Source organism: Echiichthys vipera, assembly GCF_963691815.1.
Source record: "Echiichthys vipera genome assembly, chromosome: 15".
NCBI lineage: Eukaryota > Metazoa > Chordata > Actinopteri > Perciformes > Trachinidae > Echiichthys > Echiichthys vipera.
The window spans coordinates 11,462,335-11,488,520 of record NC_139840.1 but is presented as its reverse complement, the minus strand read 5'-3'; the positions used below and the strand labels follow the sequence as shown (position 1 = coordinate 11,488,520).

Genomic DNA, 26,186 nt, shown 5'->3' with positions numbered 1-26,186 from the left:
GTGACTTCAGCTCACGTTTACAGCCGCCAGTTGGCGCCAAATCACACACACAGATCAAACCCTTTCATTAAAAAAAATATTTATTGTGCCGTTTACACCAGCTGAACAGATCATTATAAATCTCAGTCAATATATGTTCCCGTTAAATCATAATTTATACATCTAGAATATGTAAACATTAAAGTTAATTTTAAACTAAAACACACTATAGTCCACATGTAAAAAGAGATTCTTACTCCGATATGTTCAAATCACTACTTGGCAGATACCCTCCTTTAAATATAGCTTCAAATCTGAATTGTCAGTGTTGATTGTTTGTACAGCAATGGAAGAATCGTTAAAGTGCTTTCTTTGTTTGATCGGCTTTGGTGAATGACATGTGCATGTCCGTAAAGCAATATAACAAAAATGTTGCAAAAATAAAATGCAGTGTTCATCAATGGTGATGGACTTCAACCATGAATCAATTGATGCTAAAGTCCATTGCCAAATCACAGAAAAATGCACCATAAGTTCTTCAAATAGGGCTGTTCTCATCTTCACCCAAAGAGAAGATACTCAAGTCTCCACATCGAGCTCGGTTTTTTGATTTGACCCGAATATCTCCATCTTCAATGCTGCTGGACTCTTGCCAACGTCCTCGATTTGAATGTCTGGAGGAACTGAAATGAAAAATAAATAAATAAATAAAACAACACACAAAAAAGAATAATACGTATAAAATGGCACCAACTCTACCTGCAACAGGGTCTGATCCTCAAAATATATTTTTCATACTTTCAAGACACTTCAGTAGCTGTCTGCTAATAGATCTGCTACTTGAAGATTAAATTGTCATATCCTACATTGGCTTAACACATTCCTTGTAAAATTAATTTTAAATTACATTCCAGCACTGAAAACATGCTTAAGAAACAAAAATGATAATGCTCATTACTCATGATCTTCACATTCTACCAACCAGAGACCATCTTGTGATGGCACCACACCAGCTGTGACACCAAAGGGCCATGGGAGTAAAGTGGTGGTTTTGCAAGGGCACTGTCCACTTAGATTTGCCCAAGACAACTGTAACTGTTTTGTTTTTTTGAAATACAAACAAGTCAGAGCGTCACCCTATCCAAAACCACACTCCAGCGCTGAGGAGATGGGTCTTGCTATGTGAGACTATACCAATAACAAATAATAGTAATTAAAGGGATAGTTTGGCTTTTTTGAAGTGGGGTTGTATAAGGTACATATACATAGTCAGTGTGTTGGAGGACGTCGCCAGTTTAGAGAAGCAGACAACACAGAAGCTGCATCAAAACGTACTTTAGACATCTAAAAGAAAAAGACACACCTAAGAAAAAAAAAATCTATATCTGTTTAAGTGTATGCTATATTTAGAATATGTTTTACTGCTTTACCTTGCTGTCAGACAACCCTTTCTTTTGGCACTACATTTTCTCAACGTATTCCTATGCATAAGCTCAACTTTGCCTCACACTGTATTAGACCGCAGATCGGCTGTTTGGGTCAGACTTTCCATGGTTTATGAAATAAACCAATACAAGAAAACAAAAGTGAGTGATTATAGCAGCGACAATGAGCGGGTGTGCCTCTTGACTAAAATACGCATAGCTGGTCTGCAGCAGTGCATTGCTTAGCTATAATGTCGTAATCCTGTCTGCTTCTCCAAACTTAGCAGCGTGCCAACATTTATCTACTGTAGGTAATAACTGATTTATACCTGCTGTCTGGTATCAGGCGGAGTGTCCGGTAAAGTTCGGTGGTAGATGGCACAGTAGCACTTTGTGTTGGTTTTGGAGTGGAGAACGTGGCGTAAGTTGATGATTTGACAAGCTGAGCTTTCGTGGAAGACATCCTCATCTCTGGCTCACTTCCTGAAATGCAGCAGATATTCAAATAAATGTGAATGAAAACACTTATTTGTAAAGTCATAATTTTTTGTATATCATAACTAGCATACTTTATTCATCAGCATTTGATAGCAGTTAGTCATACCTAAATCATACTGATTGTAGCGTACTGTCTACTCCGGTTCGCTGTAGTTTTCTCGCACATTTTCTCTAAATCATGTTATCATTTGTGTTTACATCACTATGCCTAACCTGACTATTGCCAGATGACTTTCGTTCCGCCTTGCTTCAGTCTTGATTCCACCTAGCCTTAACCATCTGGGATCGCTCCTTTGCAGAGGGATTTCAGGGTCCACACAAAATGGTCAGGCCAATCAGGACCGCCGGGCGGGGTTTTATAGATGTGACGTAGCGGAAAAGCCACTGTTTTTGATTCAGACAACAATGGTGGCTCAGATCCAGGAAGCAGGCGTCAACATCGATGCTGCTGTTTCCTCCGTGTTGTCCAATCAAGCAAATATTTCTTCTTTAAGAGAACGGCTCTGAAGGCTTTTTTATTGGTGGGAACGATGTTTTCGCCCGTCGCTCTCATCCGCGTTAACGGTTGGTTTCGTTGTGAGTGGCTGAAGTAGCACCTCAATAAAGATGACGGACATGTGGTTTACCCAATCATATGCAAGGATTTTTGATAAGGCCTAGTCTCCTGAAATCACTTTGCGATGGAGCGATCCCAGATAGATGAGTGAAGCAAGGCGGAACAAATTTCATCTGGCGAGAGTCAGGTTACATCACGCCCCCCTCTCTTAACTGCAGAGTTATTTATTTTTTTGAGCACACCAACTTACTGATTGATAAGGCACTTTGACCGTCAGACGAGGAACACCTTCTACGGTCTGTAAAGGGAGTCATGTTCAAAAACTGATTCTTGACCCAAGAAGCGCGATCCTCCTCAAAGGCTTTTTTCTGTGGAGTACACAAAGATTAAAAAGATCACACAAAGATTAAAAAGGAATGCAGTAATTGCACTGGCATTATACTGTGTGTTGAATGCTAATGCTGTACCTCTCGCCCCAGGCGAATAGCGGCCTCTGTGAAGTTCTTCCTCTCCCTCTCAAAGTTCCTCTTCTGTTCCTCAAAGAGCCTCCATTCCTCTTTGAGACGCTCCTTCTCCTCCAGGGTGTAGCAGTCATTAAGGAGAGCTGCTGTCTCATCATCAAATGATGTGTTGAGTTGTTGCTGGATGGGCAGAAACAGACACAAAATTCTTCTTTAGAATTTCTAAAAATAATAATAATAATAATCATCACCATCAACAATAGACAGATGCTTACCCATCTGCAGTTTAATGCCATGATTTGCATCTTATATTGGTATAAAACTCTGCTAAGTAAATGTTTAACCTTCACAGGAGTGCTGACCATCTCTTCTATTATTAAAATAAAAAAATAAAGCAGAAGCTGACCTGGAGGAGCTGTTGCTGTGCATGAATGAACTCTTTGCACTGCTGCACTTCACACCTCATCCTCTCCATCTCATCCTCGTGGGTCTCCCGGGGTATCACCTCTTTATTAGACTCCAGCTGACTCTGCACCAGCAAGGCTTGGCAAACAAACACAGCAGCAGTTGATGATCTCAATTTCCTTCTAGACATACTAATTCATGTCTGAAACGGCTTATATTCCATGTCTTACACGGCTTACATTTTTACCAGATTTATCTTTTTAGTTACTTCACGTTAAATTGTTTGAGAAAACCTTGTATCTATAAAACTAAATGCAACAATAACCAGTTACTTTTGCAGCGTTTTAAGGTATGTGACAGTGCTGCATGTACCTTGGCTGTCTAACTTCTCCATGTGGCTCCTCAGTTTCCTCCACTGCTGGCGGATGCTGTTGGTGAGCTGCTCCCTGGCGTGCTCACAGGATTGGTCCAGAGTTTCCCTGCTAGAGTCACCCGCCTTCTCCTCCCCATCTGGATCAGCCTGACCATAAACAGCAGAAATAAACAGGATCATTTTTTCAACATGCAAGCACCATGTCTCATTACATGTGTGACACGTGCTTGTTTTTCACAGGTAATTCACCAAGTGTCTTTGTGCAGTAGTAACATCAGAACAAAAAAAAAATACCTGCTCCTGACTGTCATCAGCAGATGCTCCTCTGGCAGAGGGCTTGCGTGGACTGAGGATATAGATCATCTCCTTTTTCATCTGCTGGAGGACTTTCTTAAGCTCAGCATTCTCCAGCATCAAGGACCTCTGACTCGCCTCGTAGTCATTAAGCAAGGACTTGTACATGTCACTCTCATGGCTGCAGAGAGCAATTCACAAATACATTTATCTGATTGATGATTACACATTCTGCTAATTATGTCAAGAAATGTCAAGAGGGCATAATACCATAATACCTAGCTGTTGCTTTTGCGGTCTTCCAGTGGCTCCTTTTTCCATCCGACCGTCCCAAACAATTTAGTACATCAATAGCTATTTGGGGAAAATAGCATTAATTAACTTGTTCTGAAGTTCCCAGAAAATATTTTTGCTCAAGACTAGCATACCTACCAAGTTTTTTATCCTTTCTGTCCACCAGAAGCTGACTGAGGCGTTCCTTGAGCTTTGCAGCCTCTCTCTCTTTTCTCTTTGAGTCGTGATTGTACTGAGAGGCACGGCTGGAAATTATACTCTGGAGCTTCTGAACCTGTGTGAAGGATCAATGAATCATGAGTTGGACGGGCCCATGCATACTGTATGCATTTGCACATTTATAAAAAAACAAAAGACACGAGTGTTGCTCAAAAGTATACCTCATCCTTTTCAGTTTTCAAGCAGCTCTGCAAAGTCTTTATTTTGAGCTGTAGCTGCCTCTCTGTCTCATGTAGACCCGATTTCTCCCTTATGGATAGTTCCAACTGATCCTGGAAAGAAATACACATCAACCTAAAGAGTCATTAAGATGCCGTAAATACATCAACAATATTCACATGTGTGTTGCCTTTCTCATTTATTTCTTTTGGTTGAAGTTGAAAATGTTTAGTACACCAAAGTGCCCCATGTGCCACTCCTACCTCTACACTTATTATGATACAAATAACTTTGACTTCTTCACTGGTAGGTTTAGACATAAGAGGTATATTATGCCTAGCAAGCAAAGACAACTGCTGAAATAAAAGACCATGACCACGACTGTGCTATCCAAAAGCATAGAAAGCAGGAAGACGTCCAGGCACAGTACTTTGTAAAAGTATGTCCTTGCTTGGTTTCTGTAGTATTAGTTGTCATATTCATTTTTTTTTTGGTTGATGTTTCATTTCTGCCTACTAGTGGCCAGTAACATCTATTACTGCACCTTACAGACTGACATAATAGTCAGTAGTACAAGACACTCTTGTATTGAAACTGGTCTGAGACAGCCATAACCCTGAGACACCCCCCTCCCCCCCACACCCGTCATACACACCTTGAGTCTGGAATTATTCATCTGAATGTGGTCCAAGGTGGTGGATTTTTTCAGCTGTTCTTTCTCAAGCTCTTCTAAAGTGCACATATTGCGTCTGTGAAATTGCACTAGCTCATACATGGCATTCAGAGCTGGCACGGTGTTCAGGCCGGCTCCCCCTGGTGAGCTGGCCCCAATACATGTGGAGGAAAGGCCCAGTGAGTCCAGCTCCTGTGAAAGAAAGAGGAATTATGTCACCATTATAGTGAACGATCTCTACAGGACTTAAGAATGTCAAGTGCATGCAAATAATATATTGCACCAATGAGCATTTAGCAGGGCATTGCTGTACCTGATTGATGTATGAAATGCACTGAGGAATATTATCCTCTGTGCAAAAGGCACTTATCACATTGTAGGAGCTTTTGGTGAGGGGCAAAGAAGAGTACATCGACAAAAGGTTGTTCTGTCTCGAGGGGGACATTGTATCTTGCGATATGCTGGAAATCTCATAGTTTCCTAAAAGCAGAGAACAAAAACAGTGAAGTGATATCCACTGACATTATAATTAATAATATAATTGACATCTACTGTGGGTTCTCGCACATAGAGGCTTGAATGAGGTCACTGTTCTAAAATGAGAACAAAAATATGGGTCACCTCTAGCAGATCCCAAAACAGCATAGCTGATGAGCCTTTCTATTCTTGATATATTCTACCAAATATATCCCATTAAGCAGAGCAACTTACCCACAGATGTCCCTATTGGCACAGTTGTCCACCACTCTCCCATATCATCGACACATCAGGACACGGGGAGGCAAGGTCATGAGTTACCAACCGGGAGGTAGATTAGGGCGGTGGATCACAGTCTCCCACTATAACTGAGCCCTGCAATGGATGCATAAAAGCCATGAGATAGCCCAGCAATAGATTATCTGGGCTGCTGCTTCACCCACACAGGATTAACTGCACCATGTGCGCCAGTGGGGCTTAGTTTGGGGTTTAAGAGAGCCCTCCTATTGGTCACTGGCAACTGATTTACAGGGTGGTAAAATGATCCCAGCAAAAAAGCCAAAAGATTAACAAAGAGGGGAATCCATTACAGACAGGCTGAATCCAAGAGAGCACATATACAGTATATATATTGTTGTGCCTCCAGGACAATATTATGGTCTTGACATGCTCTGCTGAAACAAGCTAAACGAGATATCTACCACTCCCACAGCTTCACAATGTACTGAAATGTCCCAACTTTTGTCAAGCCCATTGTGTTAATGAACAAAAGGGAGTGATGTTAAGTAAGGCGACGGTAAAATCTTAGCACCATATTGTGCGTAGGTGAGGAGGACTAACAACTGCCAGTAGAAGTGTCAGCTTTTCAATGTGCAGCCCCGCTCGGTTCTGTTATTGGCAATGTTGTTATCTAACTCACCAGAGGACATGCACAACTTTTATCTGAGGTTGCACAAACTAAGGCGGAGATGGCGTCAAACGTGCTCCGGCTTAATTCAGTCGGTTAACCCTGACGTTACGTTAGTTTATCATGTCTTCATAACGTTAAATCAACAATAGAAGTTCGTTAACGCACTTTACACGATGACGGTAACTAACGTCAACGTTTGGAAGGTTCGCCAACGTTAGTGTGCTAACGTTAAACCTTATTACAAGCTTTGGTAACGCTAGTTAGTTGCCTAGTAACGTTATAAGTAACTTCAGCTAAAGTGAGATTAGGTAACTTAGCCTAAACGTCCTTATTTGTAACATGAATTTAATGCTGACAAATACGTGAAATCGAAATTTAAGCATGGCTAATTCAAACATACTCACGGGTACAGCGTGAAGTGGGCTAACTTAATCCGACAGTGGTTGAGTTAAGTGTTGTCAAAATTAATAAAATGCTCCTTCGTCAAACACGTTCACCTTGACGGCAGCAAAAACAAGCACAAACCACCTAGTTGCACCTGCAGAGAGACAGGGATGCCCGGACCGTAACGCTCGCTGCTGTAAACGGACTGAGTTGTTTTTTTCAAAGTCTATTTCTCGGCTGGCTTCAAACCAAACGCCATTTTTATTGGAGGCTTTGTTGTTAAGCAACCAGTATCTGAGCTGTGCATTGGATGAACACGTGTCAGTGGACGATTATGCAAATGAGAGGCGCTGTCAGGTGTCATAAAGCACTGCAATGGCACCCCCTGTGGCAGCAAGAGGTAAGACAACATCTCATCTAAGTACATTTACTTACCTTAATGAATATATTACCCAGTTTAGATTTGTTTGCATTATATAACAACGAGAGACTTTTGACATATTGTGGGGTATATAGTATTTTCATGGGCCTAGTTGTCAGTCAAAAATATGTAAATATAGGCTAATATATAAAAGTAGAATAGCCCATAAATAGAATGAGTCAGTCATCGACTTAATCGGCAAAAAAACAAGACAATCCATGTTCCATCATATATCAATATTGAGAAAAATGTACAGAACAACAAGATACTAGAATGGAGGAAATGCAACCAAATACAATTAACCTTAGAATAATTCAGTAGCTTTTTTCATTACAAAAAAAGCATAACACAGCATAATCAAATACTCCATGCAGTCGCGACTCTTTTATTCAGGTTAATGATACGCTAACTCGTTGTCCACGCCATCTTCTCACTTCACCCAAAGCAGCAGCATGGAGACAGGCAGCAGGCAGCTGGCTCCTCATCAGTCTGGTATCTTCCAGACTCAGGTTGGTCCCTGCACTCTGCTATGAAAGCCTGAAGCTGGGACACTGGCACCTTGTCCTGCTGGTGATGCTGGAAAATAACCATTGTTTGATATAGTTTTAAGACCTGAAAACCTGTCTTTACAGTGAGATCAAAGAATATTTCTCAGTATGGTGAATCCAGGTGAGTCACACTGACCTTAATGGTCTCATAGGTGTCAGTAATGAGAGCTATGAACAGGCTGAGCACCATGTAGATGAAGAGGGAGATAAATGAGTAGAGGTAAACTCTGCTGAAAAGCCACACCATGTAGCCCTCGTGTCTCATTTTCAGGAAGGTGGCGTACATGTCGTCCCCGTTGATGAGTGAGAAGAGGCACTCTGTCACCTTGTCGAGCGTTCGAAACTGCAAAGAAATGTTGATAATATTTCAGTCTCACCAGAACAGAGCTCCCTGGTGTGTGGGGGTATTTATTAGGCCACACTGACACTTGAAAAAGATTGATTGTGATTATAATTCCCATACTTTATCATGGTAAGGCCCAAGGACGATCCACCCACAGAAACAGTACCCAAGGTAGATCATGGCTGCACAACAGGAGAATCGGATCACATTTGGGAACGCCGCCCTTAGGGTTAAGATTAATATCTACAGAGGAATAAAAGTTGTCAAGTCCTCTGGATATGCATTTTTTAAGATGTTGGCTGATGTGTTATGCAAAAAAAAAGGCATGGGGGTTCTTACATTGTATTTCTTAAAGAAACTAAAGTAACGAATCACTCCAACCCAAACGAGCATTGTGGCTGTACCCAGCAAGATACTGCAGACGTCGTAGTTTGTCAGGTACTGCAAGAGAAAAGAAAGTACAAAAACATAGATAGACTAATATCAAATGCGTACAAGCAAAGGGCCTATAGTCTTTACCCATTCCCTTTACCCCCAGTCCAGCATACATCTCATAAAAAATATAGCAAATAAAGCTCAACAAAAACAAACCTTTGTCTGTATTCCTATTTTAAGTGCTGACCCAGCGATGGTCAATGTATCACTCACAATAATGAGGATATACCAGCCATTCACAAACTCCATGCGGTCTGACCAAGACACAATCTTATTGTAGTAGGCATGGAAGAATATGTTGAACTCCTGCATGAGAGAAATACAGATATTGTAAAACAAATACACAACAGACCAGGAGTCATACCTATACATGGCAGTTGGATTGCTCAATTTCTAATTGAAATATTTTTTATAGTGGATAGTTGACGTGTTTTATTGATGAAGAGGTGCTGACTCATATCATCTGAGCAGTATAAAATACTGGCTACGGTCCTGACCCGTCAATAATAACAATAAGTCAAAAATGTCCCACAATGCAACACTCTCAAATGTTTGATCAAACAGGAAAAGGATGAATATTAAGTCTGAATACTACAGAAGCCCAGAGAGGCCAATGAGATGTATATTTTTTGGGATAATCCCAAAAAAGTTTTGGCAGGACATTTTTAGTTTTCTTTGTCAGGATCATTTGATCATTTGAGCCACAAGGTTATTTTCTTGTTTGTCTGTTTGCTTGTTTGTTTGTTTGTTTGTTTGTTTGTTTCAGCCAGAGGGGGTTCAAGTGTACCCACAGACTGCAATAAGTGAACCACTACCCTGTTTTCTAAATAAGACTAAAATTATTCATGTTTTCTTTCAGGTGAGTTTTAATTTTTGCCTGCTTTCTAAACACAAGGTACATAAATTGTGTGCAAGCAAGTTGTGTAAACCTTTTTTCAGCTGTTCTTAAAACATAAACCCAGCAGAGAAAAAACTATTTCGATCAGATTTAGAAAATGAATTACCAGATTTTATTTTGCCTTTCCGGGGCTTCTGTAGGCTGACAAGATTAAAACTCTGACAGGAAAAACTGAGTCCTTTATTATTAATTCATGTATGCACTGTTGGGTTAAAGGTAGTCAAATTTAAACTGATAAAATTATTTATTTATTTCAATATTTAACACTGGAATTAGTGTTAAGCTCCACAAATTAAGAAAAAAAAATACAGAGGAGATGACCTCAGTGACCTGCAGCTACAGTGTTGCATCTGCTGCTGGTTTGCATATTATGTCTTGTGCAATTTATGAGTGAATGAATGGCCTTATGTTCATAATAACTTACAAACTGGAGTTGGACGCCATTGATTACAGATCGCGTGCAGAGGATGAGAGAGATGAAGCAGGCGAGGATGACCACAGAATCAAACAACAGGAGGAGGTAGTCGTTCTTACTGGCTAGAAACCAGAGCCACAGATTTCAGGTTGCATGAACAGCTTGTTTTTGTTACTGCTGCCTCTACAGAGCTGACACATACAGTGTTGTTTTCTTGTAGTCGGGTCAGCAGTCATGCTGAGGTGTCAGGAGTTACAGTAACAACCCCTTGAAGTAATAAGGCGGGGTTTTATAATTTTTGTTTAGCTGGGTCACATTATATGGATGATTGGGATGACACTGATTTAAAGGGAAACTTACAAGTGCCTTCCACATTCCAGTCTCTGCATTCATTAATTGTTACGTTATTTTCAACATCAACCTTTATCCTTCCACTGTGCGCACGGTTGTCGAACATGATCTGTATAAAAACAAAGATGTTTTGAAAGAAATTATTTATGAGCATGCGAATGATCCTAAAAGCAGTGTCAGAAGAAGTGCTCAGACCCTTTACTTAAGTACAAGTAGTAATACCACACTGTAGAAATACCCTGTAACAAGTAAAAGTCCTGCATTCAGAATGTTACTTACAGCAATTCTTACCTTTCTGGCATTTTTACACTTTTTTGTAATCTGAAAATGCTCCTAATAATCGTATGGCACACTAGAATGTAAAAGAAATCCACCAGGTGTTGAAACTCATCATTATTTAAAGCTTGAATATGTAGAATCTTTATTTAATGCTATGTATTTTTTTAAAAGAATACACCCACAGGGCGTTTTGAGGCGTACAGAGTGAAAGTACTGCTTTTCCATAGAGAAATATATATTTTGTTTGAATTAATATTTAAAAAATGATTTCAACAGGTTTGACAATGACTTTCTGTAACTTCCTGAAACACACCTTGCGACTATGATCTTGAGACACTAGATGGCGGTGTTCTGCTCATGCTCCATAATCAACCTTTAATTATCATATATTTCTGATAAAAGTCTGATAATTTTTTTCGGTCCAAATAAAATGATTCGCCAAGCTTCCTGCCTGTCCCTTCCAGGACAGTGTCCCTTCCAGCTGCCTGCTGCTGTCACCGCACGCATCGGGGCAGGAGGGAGCTTCAGATGTCAGGCAGGGGGAATAGGGTGGGACTTTGGAGGGAGTTGTTCATCTTTACTAAGTGCTTTGTGACATGCCAGAAAGATACAAATTGCTTCAAGTAAAAGTACAACAGTATTACCATCAAAATGTACAGTACATAAAAGTACAAAAAGTACTCATTATGCAGAATGGCCTATTTCAGAATATTAGAATAATATATTACAGATTCATGTAAATATAAGTTTAATGGTGCATCTGATAAAGGTAGAGCTAATTGTATTTACTCTATAATCTATAACAATATATTTTATTTCATTTGTTGACAATATTTTGTATTAATAATCTGAATCTGTAAAGTAACAAGTAACTAAAGTTACCAAATAAATATACAGTAAAGTAAAAAGTGCAATATTTCCTCTGAAATGTAGTGGAGTAGAAGTAAAAAGTAGATTAAAATGGAACACTCAAGTAAAGCACAAGTATCTCAAAATTGCAATTGATTACAGTACTTGATTAAAATGAACTCAGTTACTTTCCACCACTGCCTAAAAGCTCAGATGAGTGTTTGCCATTTTTTCCCAGACATTTTTACCAACCATTGTATGGAAGTCGTAACAGTCTGGTAGCTCGTGGTGCCGCACAGTCTGTAGATTGATTGTTTTCAGAGCAAGGTAGATGTTCACCGATAGCAGCCTGCAGGAAACAAACTCATATTAGCAGGCAGCGCTGTCGTCACCTGGCACAAAAGCAGCATTTTCAGTTTAGTCACCTTTTGAAATCTAAAGAGAAGTTCACATGTGTGGCCAAACCGCTGCTGTCCAACGACTGCACAGGATATATGGAAATACAGTCTGTGAGGAGGAAATAGAGAGAGATAGTTTTCATTTGATAGTTCAACAGAGGAATTACTCAGAGTTTATTCCCCTGAATGCTTCCTCTTTGTATGGAGTCACAAGTAAATCCACATTGTGATTATTTTCCATGAATCAGCTTCCATGAATAACATCAAACAATATGGTTACAACTCATGGTAGCAATTAGACAGGTTCCACCACCTACTCGATTTGCTGATTAAATATCCTGTGCTTTTGTACCTTTATCAATATGTGGATCGATGTCAAAGGTCTCATTTCCAGGATCGATGCTGCTGTTTCTGTAAAACTCTTTACAAACAGACAGAGGAGTGTATCTGCCGTTGACACTCTCATACGCCAGATTACCCACAGTCAGGTTTTGGAGATTAATGTACTAAAAAGAAGAAAAATAGGGACAGAAGAGTTGAAACACACACTTCATGCATGAAATCACTGTGTGATATAGTCTTAAAGCCCCTGGACACCCACACAGATGATATCAGTTATTCTGGCTGATTAGACCTCTGCTTGGGTTGAAGGTTGGTGGGGGGCGGTAGTAGCAGCTCAGTCCATAGGTGACTGGGCTAGGAACCAGAGGGTTGCTGGTTCGAGTCCCTGCGTGGACCATGAATGGAGTGTGGACTGGTGGCTGGAGAGGTGCCAGTTCATCTCCTGGGCACTACCGAGGTGCTGTTGAGCAAGGCAGCGAAGCCCCAACTGCTCGGGGCGCCGGTCACTGGCAGCCCCTTCGCTCTAACATCTCTCCATTGGTTGCATGTATATAGGTCCTGTGTGTGTATTTCGGGCCTCTGTGTGTGTAAAATTAAAAATAATAGAGTGAAAATTTAATTTCCCCATTTGCGGGACTAATAAAATTATTCATCTTCTTTGATATGAATTTGATGGGAATTTATGCGGTCATAAATGTGCGTCTACCAATAAGAAAGGTAAGGTGTACTTTGTTACCGCCTTAACAGGGGAAACAAAGCTAACAGGGACTTGGGAAGATGTCAATGATTCACAGACACACCGACACAGACCTCAACTAGTTGAAAACACCTGTGTGTGTGTTCAGGGGCTTTAAAACTTAAATGTCAGTACCCTGTTGATAATGTAGTGGATGTGCTCGTACACATCTGCTTTCGTGTACAGCGCGTAGCTTCCCATCTGGTGATCCTTGTATCCTTTTAGAAACAGATGTCTGAACGTCATCAGATTTTCATCTTTGAAGGTGACCATCATTTCGTTGCTGAGGCCGAAAGAGACTAACTGAAACATAGACAGGGGAAGAAAATGATACGCTTGAGACAAACAACTGACTCGGTGCACATTCATGCCTGATGATGAAAGATAATAAAGAATTTTGTGTAGTACCTGGACTGTGATGATGGCAATTTTTAATATTTGTAACATCAGCTTCCACGGTTTGCGGCCCCTGGCTCTGTATTTCTCACAGGGGTTCATGAAGAAGTATTTGAGCCTCCGCCTGAAGTCCTCCACCACTTTCGACCCCAGGGTCCGAGTGGGAGTGCTCCATCTGCAGTGGCTGTTTAGCCTCCTCTCCTCTGACCTTGATGCCAACAGCGACTCAGAGTCCTCCATTATACTAAAGTACAGAATAGAAATAGACTATTTTTAAGATGTCGCCAATGTGTTTCTACGTATATGTCAGACATGTCGTAGATTAAGGCAAGGGTTCAGCCATTCCATTCATGCTGATGTATATCAAACTGGTTCTCCTGCATGTGCTCACTGCTGTTATTCTCTCAACCCTCTCTAAAATCTCAGTCTGCACGCTAACATACGCTAGAATTTTCTACAAATAGACAAAAAGTTTTTTATTTAAAATGTAATAATTAAAAAGCTTAATTTCGACATATTTAGCTTATCCACAGATTATTGTAGCAGACCTGCATGCAAGAGCAATAATGTACCTGACAGCAAATGCAGAAATCTGGCCCCTTGTGAAACAAATGACTTGCAGAAAAAACACCAAAGAGAAATTCATTCATTTCAAAGTCACTTAGGCTACTTTGTAGATATTACTGTAGTGTAATTATACAACATTTTTACAACACCTCAATGGGATATATATTTAGTACAGAGAGTAAATGCACCAAATGTGTGGAAAAGAGTCAAAATATATACAATATAATAATAAATCAATTACCTGTGCACCAACGAGCCACAGAGCAACTAGTTTAACGGCGCTTCTCCACCGCCTTATGAAGACCAGACAGGCGCAGTCACACCAGCCTTCACCACAATGACATGCCATGTCATTCCTCTGCGTCATTTTAGGCTTTTCCAGTTTTTCCAAAACAGTTACAGAATCTGTGCACGCGGAGAAGCTGATGCTAGATGTACTTCTGCAATGAGTGTTGCAGGAACTATCAAGATTCCAAGATACATTTTTTACTGACCACATTACTAGAAAGCAAATAGGCAGCGGCATGAAGGATGCATTGGTGTTACCTTGATATGTCCCCCTAATCTCAGATTAAATCAGAAAATAAACCGCACTTTCTTTCCTAAAAACACCGCACAGTCATCAATGAAAAAAAGGAAACGAGTTGAATTCATGTAGAAAACCTTAAGTAGTCAACAGATTATCGTATATGACCAGTGAACAAAGTAATGAGCGGGACATGGATTGTTTATATTGTGTTTTATGACTTCTGTAGTGACAAAAATGTAATACAACTTCATGTTGACTTAATGCTGCACAGAATGAACTGGAAATCCTGCTTTGGAGTTTCAGCGCCCTAGTCAAAGGCACACAGAGATCGGACCGGCTCATCAAACATACATTATGCTCAAGTCATTCCAGTGTATAAAACTTTTCACAATGCACCTAAACTAATAGCTGCTGTGTTTTCACACTGAACAGTTCATCAGGAAATCACACCTTGGGGTAAAAGAACAGGAGTAGAGAAGGGCACGAGTGGGCGAGTGTTGAAAACTATTAGAAACTAAGTACTGAAAGCTGGCATTAACTTTTTTTTCATCAGATAGTTTCAAATATAAAATCAGAACTTTGCCAATTTAAACTGTGTGGTACTGTATCTAGGCAAAGTTATCGTACACCTGCGTATATTTAAAGAACGTTTAACATTTGCGAAGAGTGGCTTATTTTGTTGAATTACAAAAATGGAGGGTTGTAGAAAAATATGTGTATATTCTTGAGACAACAAAGAGAGAGTGCTTGTATGAGTTGAGTGGCTGAGGATGCTGCTGGTTTGTCCCTTAAACTGCACGACAAGCGTCTTATTGTGCGGTAAGATCAAAAGATGCTCCTATTTGACGTTGGAGTGAGAGACCGCGACCGGAGGGGCTGGAAATTTGGGTCCCCTCCGCTACTGGTGCACCCAGGCGCTCCGCCGTCTATGCTGGAGGGGGATTCGAGCTTCACCTCCTCCGGCAGCGGAGGAGCTCCTGGGTCTCCGGGCTTTGGGAGGCTGGAGGAGGCTGTGGAGGAAACTACGCCAATGCTGACACCGGCCACAGAAGGCAAGTCTCCAGGTTTCTGTAACGATGGCAGATTGACTGAGCCTGCTACGTCTGAAGAGGAAGGGCTTCCTTCTCCGTCCGGGTGGAAGAGCAGGGTGGGGTTGTTTGAAAACGACGTGGGGATGTCACTGGTCATGCTCGGAGTGCTGGGGCTGACGTCAGACGAGAAACTGGAAGCCCCTGCTGTGGAGGGACAGATGAGGAAGGGAAAAGTGTACAGGGTATTTGAATTAAAGCATCAAGAGCATATAGAAGATTTGAAATACACAACAGATTTCACCATGACTCGGCCTATTAACCTTTGAGAGACTCGATCTTCTCGTTTTTGGCCTTTTGCACCTCGTCCGTGATTTTGGTGATGATGAAGTTTTGTGTGCGCAACTCCCTTATGGACTCAACCAAGGCATCCAGGCCCCGGGGGTTCTCGGCCAGTATGTCCAACAACATACCCGTCCTCTTGGTCTGCGTGGTCCTGCAGCAGATTTCCTCTGCGTCGTCTCGCGTCAGGATCCTGCGAGAACGCAGATAGTCAATGTGGCGTTCAGCTTTTATCTTGCCGCAGAGGTAGTGCCACAGTCTGGTCAGCACCTGAAAAATGCACAGCAGCCAATGTAAGAGAGGCCAAAAGGGGACTAAGTGAGCCGTAGAGGCTGTAAACAAGAGGGCTAACTCATTGCATACAGGGAAGGGAAGGCTGAGAATCTGTAGGTTTTCAATCAAACAAGGACTACAGTCAGGGTTGCAGATTTGATGTCAGGACTTTTGCCCGTACGCAACTCATACCATGCCACCATAAATCACAACTTCGTAGAGGCTCACCATATCATTCAAAAAGTACTGTACGAGGAATCATTTACTGTGCTTACCTTTCTTGTTTATTTGTTCTCAACAGCGTATCACTGCTTACTTAACTGTTATATTAGTAAATCATAATTTTAAGGGTCTCAGGCATGGAAAGTCCACTCACTCCCAGTTCTTCTCACCATCTTCCTTTTCTCCCAGTGTGTGGGACTACTTTATACGTGATTAACTGATATGGATGAATATCAAAATATGAAGCCCTTTTTTAAAAGCCTGCTGATCATCAGCGTCTGTAAGAAACTACCCGTTCATTTGTGTCGTAGTGGAGGAGAGCAGAGATGGAATATATTTGCACCATTTGAATCATTTCTTTATAGATGTAGATCAAAAATGTAAAGAATGTGAAGTCTGGAAATAAATGAGGAAATAATGATTGTTAGGGGGGGAGGGTGTATAAGAAGCAGATGGTCTGGAATCAGTTCTCTTACCTGGCCTGCTTTGTCCTGCTCATAGTGCACATAGTTAGTTTATCTGTGTTTAAGCTTCTGGTATTTGGTAGGGCACACTGGGCGGACCCTGTCTGCATTTTTATAACAGAAACTGCCCTCACAGTCACAGAGAAGGCGTGTTAGGGCTGTTTCCTCCTTTTAACAAGCCAACAACGCCAAACAACATACACATTAAAAGTGTCAGCAGAGCAATAAATATCTATTTATTTTATTTTACACACACCTCACATTATTATTAGAATAATTACTTATTAGGAAGCGAAATGTATCTTTAGTCCTCGTACTCACGTCTTTTTTAATCTCTGCCATCTCCTCCTCGGTGAGGTGAGGAACATCCATCCCTTTCACCCGCAAAGTGACAAGTACAGGTGTTCCGGGTAGACGAGTGGCGACTAAGTTAAGTTAATAAGATAGTAATAACGAAACGAACTAACTCGACTAAACCAACTAATCGTTAACAAACTTGACTCTTCATTATGTGTCGTTAAAAGGTGCCCCAGTCACTGTCCATTGAACTTTTGTTTCGGAAAAATCCCCGGATGGACTTCCTGATTCTGTCGAGGTTTACGTAACACGAGAAGAAGAGAAGTACACACACACACACACACGCACACGCACACACGCACACGCGCACACGCACACACACACACACACACACACACATATACACACACACACACGCACACAAACACACACACACACGCACACAAACACACACACACACACACACACACACACACACACACACACACACACACACACACACACACACACACAGCAGAGTCTCGTTCCTATAGACGGTTTATGCAGTTAGGTGTCTAAAATAAAAAATAAAATAAAACGTCCTCTCACTTGTTTCCAAGTCAATGTTTGTGATACAGGTGGAGCGCTGTTCTGAGGTGGGCCACCAGGGGGCGCTGCTGGATCTCTCCCCACTCTCTCTCTCTCTCTCTCTCTCTCTCTCTCTCTCTCTCTCTCTCTCTCTCTCTCTCTCTCTCTCTCTGTCTCTCTCTGTCTCTCTCCCCACTCTCTCTCTCTCTCTCTCTCTCTCTCTCTCTCTCTCTCTCTCTCTCTCTCTCTCTGCTCCATTCTAGTAGTAGAGCTATAGTGAGGAATTACAATATCATAATAGAAATACTTATAAAACAGAAATAAAAATCAGAAATATGTAGATTTTACAACATGTAGTAACAATAAAATGGAAAAAGAGAAGTAAGAATACACACGCAATGTAATAAGGAAAATTAAAATGTACATCATACTACAATAAATAGCAATAATTGCCAATATATGGAAAATAGACAGTTAATTTGAAAAAAAAAAACATAGACAAAAAAAACAGAAATGTAAGTTAGGACATGACAGTAATTTTTCCAACTGAAATATCGACATATCATTACTTTAAAAAAAAATCTAAATATTATACATTTTCAAAATATGACTTTCCAAAAAAGTGGTTCATCTTGTCTCTAATGAAGGAGGGTAAGCTGAGCCTTTTGGCCACATTGTAAAGTGTGCCAGAGAAGCTTAAAGCAGTAGCGGTTTGAGGTTTTAGAGGTTAGTCATAGTCGTAGGTTGAGTCATTTTAGGAGCGCTTCTCTGTGTGCCAGCCACAAGGTGATGGTATGCATTACCTGGGAAAATAATTATTAAACGCCGGGTTCACTAACTACGTTGTTGGTGCATCATTTTATGTGTAGGGACCCTAATCATGCTACTGCAGAGGTTTGGTGCTATGTTGAGCGATATTAGTGGTTAAAAAATGCCATTTTGGATGAGTTCACCGCACCGCCCCAAGCTAATCAGTGTTTGCCCTTCGGGGCTGTTAGCGTCTCCCCATGATTTCTCTATATATGGTTGATCAACAAAAAAAACTGTCTTGATGGCTTATTTGATGTATTTTCCTACCGAAAAAGATCATGGGGTCCATTTTTGCTTGACTTATACTTTAATATACATAGTGAGTAACTGTAACTACAACTATCTCAAACTTGTACTTAAGTGGATGTACTTAGTTCCACTGAATGTCACCTATATTAAACCAGTTTTGAAGTCTTTTTTATAGACTCATCACACATTAGTTGTGAGTTCCATACTATATGTTCATTCGAGTGAAGCTAAAAGCTCATGGCATACCATGGCCCTAGATATTAGAAAGATAGCAACAGTTATGTAGTAGCCCTAGTAATTGCAAACTGTTATGGGGGATCGGCGGGGAAAGTGTGAATCAAAGCATTGACAACAAAGTGTCCTCATAATGGAACACTAGTGCACTGCAGTGCATGAGAAGAACCAAAATAACACTCCAGTAAACATGAAATAAATTGCAAAATGGCAAAACAACATATTCAATTCCCTCTAATTATTATATGCCACAAACCAGGTGCTCCCTGAGGAGACCGTTGTCAGGCTTGTTTTGTCATGTCTTGCGATGTAATATGTATGTGTGGCTGGAAAACACCAAGCAGTAAGCAATGCTAATTTTAAATCAGGCCACAAACTTCCCTCGCTTGCTCGAAGGTTCTTCTTTGTAATGATAATGATTTGAAATAGAGGGGAGTTGCAGAATCCACTTACTACGTAAGTGCTGTTGCATCTCAGCAATTTCTGGAGGAGAAATGGCAGCAGAGAAATGGCCTTTAAATGTCAGGTGTTAAAAGGTCAAACACTATGTGGATCAGCCTCTTTACGCTTTTGGTAAATTGGCACAAAGCATCTGCAGAAATGCCCACTTTTCTCCATAAAAGCTTCTTGGTGATTCACATCATTCCTGTTCAACAGCAGAGAGCAGTTACCCTGGAAGTGATGCTGAATCGGCTGTGAAGGATTCATTTGACAGACTTGTGAGTGGCCTCAACAGTGAATGAGACAAAAGAAAGAGGAAAAGTCATTTATTGAAATGATGAAATGAACTGCTTTTGCAATCTGCACGACGCTTAAATGCAGTACAGTGTACGACCCGCGCTCACATAACAGCCAAAATAAGCTGGTCTCAGACTCATTATGGTTTCACAATGGGAAGATATTTCTGCCTTTCGGTTCTCTGCAGCCAATCTTTATGCCACACAGAATTCAAATCCCATATTTTGTTTATTTTTCCCTTTCTCGCACTTGTATTTTAGCATAAAATTGCTTTTTAAACCTTTCTTCTTTTCTTTGTCCTCTTATCACGTATCTGCCCCACCCACTTTTCCCTTGAATGTCATCTTCAAGGACATATAGGGACATGTATTGAACTAAAACTAGTGTTGATTTAATTAAGCAGGATGCTGCACAGTATCAAGTATCATATAAAATAATGGGTAAAAAGGATTACAGTCTCCGATGGGATAATCTGCAGGATTAAGGTTGCATAACATTTCTTATGGCTAAATCCGTCTTTACTCGTTGCTATGGATGACCACAGAAACTTGGCAGCAAGATGAAAGAAAATGCTTCAAACATGGACTTTTTTTCATTCTGTAAAATATTCATTTCTTATGGCTGTTAGACACACATACACTAACTGTTACCTACTTTGGAAAATGTCAAATGCTCTGATGCAGAGACATAAAATGCAGATGCTGGAAATTTAAGATAAATGTTGAACACACACACAAGCTTAAGCATTACTCTCTACATTACCACAGGGATCTCTCAGTCGTAGTAATAGTACTATGATGTAGCCTAACATTGGCCACAATACTTTTATTTCCCATCATAATTCAACTGTTTTATTTCTTAATAATAACCAAACAAATATGAAGTCCTGAAATCAGCCAGAGACAATTGTTAAATGTAATAAAATTCCAATTGAATTTCTCAAAATATTAATCTTTTACGTGGCTGGAGGCGTTATGTTTTTCCGCCTTGTCTCTCCGTCACTGAATGCGATATCTCAGAAATCCGTGGAACAATGTCCACTTGTACTCAAGGATGAACTGATTACATTTTGTTGGTCAAAGGTCAAGGTCAATGTGACCTCACAAAAACTTTTTTTTTATTCCCACGCTAATATGACAACATTTCACGCAAATATCTATTAGGGTAAAATGATGAAGTGATGACATTTTATATGGAAGAAGGTCAAAAGTCTACTCGGTGGCACGAGGCATCCGTGTTTTGCGAAAAAATAGACTTAATACCTTCTAACAAATTCTTTTCACTAGTCTTCACCACATACAATATGTCATGTAGGTTTGGACAGTGTGGATATAAAGTCCAACTGGACTAGTTAAGAGTTGCTCCGTGAGACTGGGGTATGGGTGTTACAATGTTACACAGCTCAGCTCAACAGGAACTTTTCCAACTTCCCCAGCTGCCTTATGTTATATATCCGACATGTTCCGGTTCTGCAAATTCCTTATATTATAGCTTTGGAGGTAAAAGTTTCCACTCCAAAAAGCCCAAGAGTCAGCAACGATTTCCAGGCATCTGTGAATGCATCAAGCTCACGCATGTTCGCCCATTCGTCTGCCCGAACTGGCGCTGATTCAAACTGGCCCTTGTAACCCCAGTTAGATAAGAGGGGGAGCCCATGCCAGTCTACCCTGCTCAACCTCTTGTTCTCACAGGTTATAATGAAAGGAGAGGCATTTTACCCTGATAACTTTCTTTGATGTGGATATACAGTAAGAGGATGTTTTTTTCTTTTTATCCTGGCAGCTATTTCAAAGAAACCTCCAATGTTCATCCTGAGTGGAATGTTGCTCTGGGCATTTCTCGAGTTTTCTTCTTTCTTTTTTCCTTTTTTTGTGTGGTGCGTTCTCATTGAGGCTGAACATGGATACCTATGGTTCAAACATTCCACAAGGCTGTTGTCTCCATTTAAAAAAGATTTATATATATATGTAAGTCAAACAAACTCTTATCCATCCACACCCTTACAGGTGACTGAGGCGCATTTCATCTGTGACTTTTAACACCAGGCAGGTTAGAGAATACAAACACTGATCACAGACAATGTGCAACAGTCTAAACACTGCTTCGACTGAGATCGAAATTCAGTTGGTCATAGAAATATGTAGCTTTTCTTCAATATTTATATCAGAACTTGTGGTGCCCTGATGTTGACTCTCTCATGGGGCTGCTCTCACATGCATGGGGGCTGATGATGAAAAATGAGGTTGTCCTTTACATAACCCTATTTCATCAGTAGTCTTTCTGTCCTTCCTTTCCCCATCATCTTAACAGGCAAAGTGTCATTGGGTTTATGGGAGACTGGCCGAGAAGGTGGCATAAAAACATGTTAACAATAATAAATACAATACAAACAGCAATACAAAGCAGTATAATTCATCGCTTGAATAGCATGCAGTTCAGTTACAGAATGTCATGCAGCCACTTGTATTTGTTCTGTTTCATTACATAGAAATAATCATTTCAGGAAGTGGTTTACTTCATGATAAAAGAGTTCATGATCACAGAACAGATATAATCACATGGTTACTGGAGAAAAGGCGCCGAAAGAATGAGAGTTGGACTGAGTTGTCTCAATGAATGAGAGGAAAGGAGGAGGAGGTGGGGGACTTCTTATGGGAGGACTCGCGGAGAAGCATTCCTCTCATAGTTTCGGGACACCTCTTCAGCCCAATCGACGTCAGATCTGCTCGGAGGGTATAAAAGGAGATGGGGACTCCGAAAGAGGGAGAGCAAGCACTTGTCAATTCAATACCAAGTCCGGTGTTTGAAAGAGAGATTCGTTTTTTTTTGCAGTCAGGAAAGATAACTTCGACTTCTGAAGATGTGGAAAATCTTTGTGATCCTCTGCCTTCCCCTGGTGAGGAAATAATCACTGTTCATTGATAAGCTGATTGTCTAGCTGTTATAAGAGGACCATTTTTGGAAGCAAACATTTGATTAGAAATGTCTGTTTTATCTCAGGTGTCAGCCTCGTGCCCAAAGGACTGTCGGTGCCTCCCTGACACCCCCAGATGTGCGGCAGGAGTCGGACTTGTGCTGGATGGCTGTGGATGCTGTAAAGTGTGTGCGCGGCAGCTCTTTGAAGACTGCAGTGAGATACAGCTGTGCGACCACACAAAGGGTCTGGAGTGCAACTTTGGAGGGGGATACGGATCTGCTAAGGGCATCTGTCGAGGTACAATGATTTGCTTTGTTTGATATGCATTTACTCACTCTGTCTTTTTACTCTCATTTAAAACCACACTACACTCTCTGTTTCTCTAAAACAGCCAAGTCAGACGGAAGAACGTGCGAGTACAACAACAAGATTTATCAGCACGGGGAAATCATCCGTCCAAACTGCAAACACCAGTGCACTTGCATGGACGGTGCCGTTGGATGTGTCTCCCTCTGCCCACATCAGCTCACGCTGCCCAGACTGGGTTGTGCCAAGCCCACGCGGGTCAAGGTACAGGGACGGTGCTGTGAACAACTCGTATGCCCAGAGGAGGCAAAGACAGAGAGCTCTGCGCTGAAGAAATACAGAAAAAAGCATGACAAAGACAGATCGACTGACGACAACCCTACCAACAGGAATGAGCTGGCTCCTGTGTGGAGAGGAGAATCAAATACTTTACCTGGTGAGCGGTTTTGCAGAGTGTCCTTTCTTGAGACATGGCTAATTACAAATGTGGGACGTGTGCATGACATGTTTTGCCTTTCAAATCTTCTGAACCTAAGTTTGTTTTTGTTTTTTTCTGTGCAGCTTTCAGGAGTCACCCAATGGACCACATGTTGGTCAGAGCGGTCAAGTGTGTGCCTCACACCACAGCTTGGTCACCCTGCTCCAAATCCTGTGGCACTGGAGTGTCCACCAGGGTGATCAATGGCAACACCCAGTGCAAACTGGTGAAAGAGACTCGGATCTGTGAAGTACGGCCATGCAACCAAATGACCTCTACCCGATTAAAGGTACATTCCACACTTTTAATGTCATAAATTTTGGATACAACTTGCTTATTCAGTTTGATGGTGGTCTGTAATCCTAATTGAATGTAAGCACTACTTTTTTTACATCATAATCATACATTATATTGAATTTTACTCATGCTTTTGTCCTCCCTCCAACAGAAAGGTCAGAAATGTGACCACATAGAAAAGGCCAGCCGACCAGTTAAACTGTCCTACATGGACTGCCGTAGCCTGAAAAAGTTCCAGCTGAGGTACTGCGGGTCCTGCTCGGACGGACGATGCTGCAGGCCTCACCGAACCCAGACGGCGCCTGTCCACTTCCGATGCAAGAACGGCGAGATCATCAACAGGATGGTGATGATGATTGAGTCTTGCAAGTGTAACCTAAACTGCAGCAGCAACAGCAACGAAGAAGCACCCGCCCGCTACAGAAGTTTTAACGATATCCACACCCTGAAAATGTAAAGTTGTGAACAGAAGAAGTGCTGACTGAGAGAAAAATGTGCACTTGTGCAGGTTGCAGACATCTGCAGAATGAATTTCATGAAGTATATCGCTCATGATTTTGCTTCATAAAATTGGAGCCTTGTGGTTTGCTTCTTTCTGAAGCAGTCTTTTTAACATTGTGAATTCTTTTATTTTTCTACTTAACATGAACATATTTAAGCCTCCTTGACAAGACATGCCACATGACGACATGGAAATTGTGTAAAAACTATGGCAGCTACTAAATCAGTCATTTCCCATATGTCGCCATGCTTTTGTTGATTACTTATTCATTTTATTTATTTGAATACTTCATTCTTCATTCAGTGTATTGTTCAACCATGTACAGTAATGTTGGCTGGTTTGATATCCTCTCATTTTCAAAATATGACAGAAGGCTGGAAATATACTGTGCTGTATGTAAGTTTGACCTATTAACTGCAGAATTGTTTTAACTTTTAACTTTTCACAAATAAACACATAAAATATTGCAGTTTTCCAATTTTGCCATTTTTTTAAAGGAAAAATGCACACCAAAAATGGAGCTCGCAATAGTCTGAAAAAAGGGAAATTCTCATGGAGGTCTGCTGTAACAGTTTTAAGTAGAAATGAGCAATACTGTTTAATCTGGCTGACCCACTTTTGAGACGACCTACACGCCACTGAATAGTTTAGGGAATGAGTGTAATGTAAACCTCAGAGGGGTTTCCCTGCTGTTGCACAGATGGTGGGCACAAGCTGTAGGATTCTGTTTCATGAAAACAGTAATAGAATAATCTTAAAAGAGATAAACATCCAGAACGGAGGACAGTCCCCCATGTAGAGTCCTTCATTTTGTAATGTGCTGCTCCCAATATTGAATGCCAAGTCCCTTTATTCTGGGGTGTATTTCAAAAGCAAGCACGGTGAAGGTGAATTGGATATTAATGTAATGTTGTTTCAATCCGCAGCATGTGTGAATGCAAATATTCAGGGTTTATTTTCCATCCAACAAAGTTAGTCCAACAAATAGGTCATCCAGCTCATTTGAGTCTAATAAGCACATAAGCTCAGGGTGTGTCATGACACCAAACAAATTGCCAGAAGTCACATGTAAGCTTATTTTCCAGCGAGAAGCAAAGAAATGTAAATTCCCAAAGCGTGATCAATAGAATTACGTAAACGGGCAAGACCAAGAGAGCGAGAACAAGAGCAGAGGAAAAACAGGAGTACTGACGCACACAGAGATGAAATGGTTCCATCCCCTGACGGAGACCACAACAAAAGAGCTTTGTCTGTGAGAACTTGAGAGGAGAACCGCTTGCTCGGGGGGTTTACATCGACAAGAACACATCACTCAGGTTTGGTATTACCATAGATACAGTATGGGACCATAACCAACAACAGCAACAGGACAAGAAGATGAATACAGTGCACGCTGCAACAGATACCCGTGTTCTTGTGTGTGCGTCTACACCTTAGTAATATAAAAACTTCCATTATAAACACATGAGATCAAACCAGCAGCAGTGTTATTTGGAAATATCCCAGCGTTGCATTTATCTCAGTAATTATGTTTGCAGCCCGAAAGGCAAGAGCTTCAAAACTGGCAGCTAAACAATTGGTTTTCTGTAACATTCACCAAAGTATCAAAGTATCAAAACATAAAAACATTTAATATACGTCACGTTTTCTATTTTATTACAAAAACACAGGTGTTCACAGCATCAGCAGGATGACTAATAAGCATTTTGAGTGTGGGGGCTTAAGGCTACACATTTCCCAATCATATCAGACAGAATTACAATGGTTTGAATGGAAAGTTTGAGCATATTTCACATTGGAAACCATGATTTATTCTACCACAGATAAACTTGGCAGGGACACGTGCACC

General features: G+C 40.9%; 4 protein-coding genes across 6 annotated transcripts; 1 reads left to right on the top strand and 3 right to left on the bottom strand.

The window, feature by feature from the left end:
- Nucleotides 1-159: 159 nt before the first annotated feature.
- ssx2ipa (synovial sarcoma, X breakpoint 2 interacting protein a) lies at nt 160-7,259 on the bottom strand. Its single transcript, XM_083929005.1, has 14 exons — nt 7,127-7,259; nt 6,047-6,187; nt 5,649-5,815; nt 5,318-5,527; nt 4,665-4,775; nt 4,423-4,558; nt 4,269-4,344; nt 3,991-4,171; nt 3,696-3,843; nt 3,325-3,461; nt 2,925-3,098; nt 2,708-2,825; nt 1,733-1,886; nt 160-662 (listed from the first exon to the last, which is right to left on the bottom strand). Exons 2-14 carry the CDS (start codon nt 6,087-6,089, stop codon nt 518-520), a joined length of 1,800 nt encoding a protein of 599 aa, XP_083785131.1. The 5' UTR covers nt 6,090-6,187; nt 7,127-7,259; the 3' UTR covers nt 160-517.
- Nucleotides 7,260-7,962: 703 nt separating this feature from the next.
- mcoln3a (mucolipin TRP cation channel 3a) lies at nt 7,963-13,757 on the bottom strand (the record flags this gene model as incomplete). Its single annotated transcript, XM_083929006.1, has 12 exons — nt 7,963-8,103; nt 8,212-8,418; nt 8,539-8,661; nt 8,758-8,859; nt 9,010-9,159; nt 10,176-10,288; nt 10,527-10,626; nt 11,898-11,994; nt 12,071-12,152; nt 12,396-12,549; nt 13,257-13,424; nt 13,530-13,757. The coding sequence occupies 12 exons, from the start codon at nt 13,755-13,757 to the stop codon at nt 7,963-7,965; spliced, it is 1,665 nt and encodes a 554-aa protein (XP_083785132.1).
- Nucleotides 13,758-14,847: 1,090 nt separating this feature from the next.
- On the bottom strand, nt 14,848-17,475 carry bcl10 (BCL10 immune signaling adaptor). 3 transcript variants are annotated; one of them, XM_083929007.1, is made up of 3 exons: nt 17,264-17,475; nt 15,965-16,253; nt 14,848-15,848 (listed from the first exon to the last, which is right to left on the bottom strand). In XM_083929007.1, exons 1-3 carry the CDS (start codon nt 17,312-17,314, stop codon nt 15,439-15,441), a joined length of 750 nt encoding a protein of 249 aa, XP_083785133.1. In that variant the 5' UTR covers nt 17,315-17,475; the 3' UTR covers nt 14,848-15,438. The 3 variants fall into 3 exon arrangements, with proteins under 3 accessions (XP_083785133.1, XP_083785134.1, XP_083785135.1); XM_083929008.1 differs by having other exon boundaries at nt 14,848-15,845; XM_083929009.1 differs by having other exon boundaries at nt 16,115-16,253.
- A 5,133-nt stretch (nt 17,476-22,608) lies between these two features.
- Nucleotides 22,609-24,673, top strand: LOC310958031 (CCN family member 1-like). The gene is made up of 5 exons (XM_083928819.1): nt 22,609-22,733; nt 22,838-23,051; nt 23,146-23,496; nt 23,622-23,827; nt 23,987-24,673. Exons 1-5 carry the CDS (start codon nt 22,698-22,700, stop codon nt 24,290-24,292), a joined length of 1,113 nt encoding a protein of 370 aa, XP_083784945.1. The 5' UTR covers nt 22,609-22,697; the 3' UTR covers nt 24,293-24,673.
- Nucleotides 24,674-26,186: the final 1,513 nt, after the last annotated feature.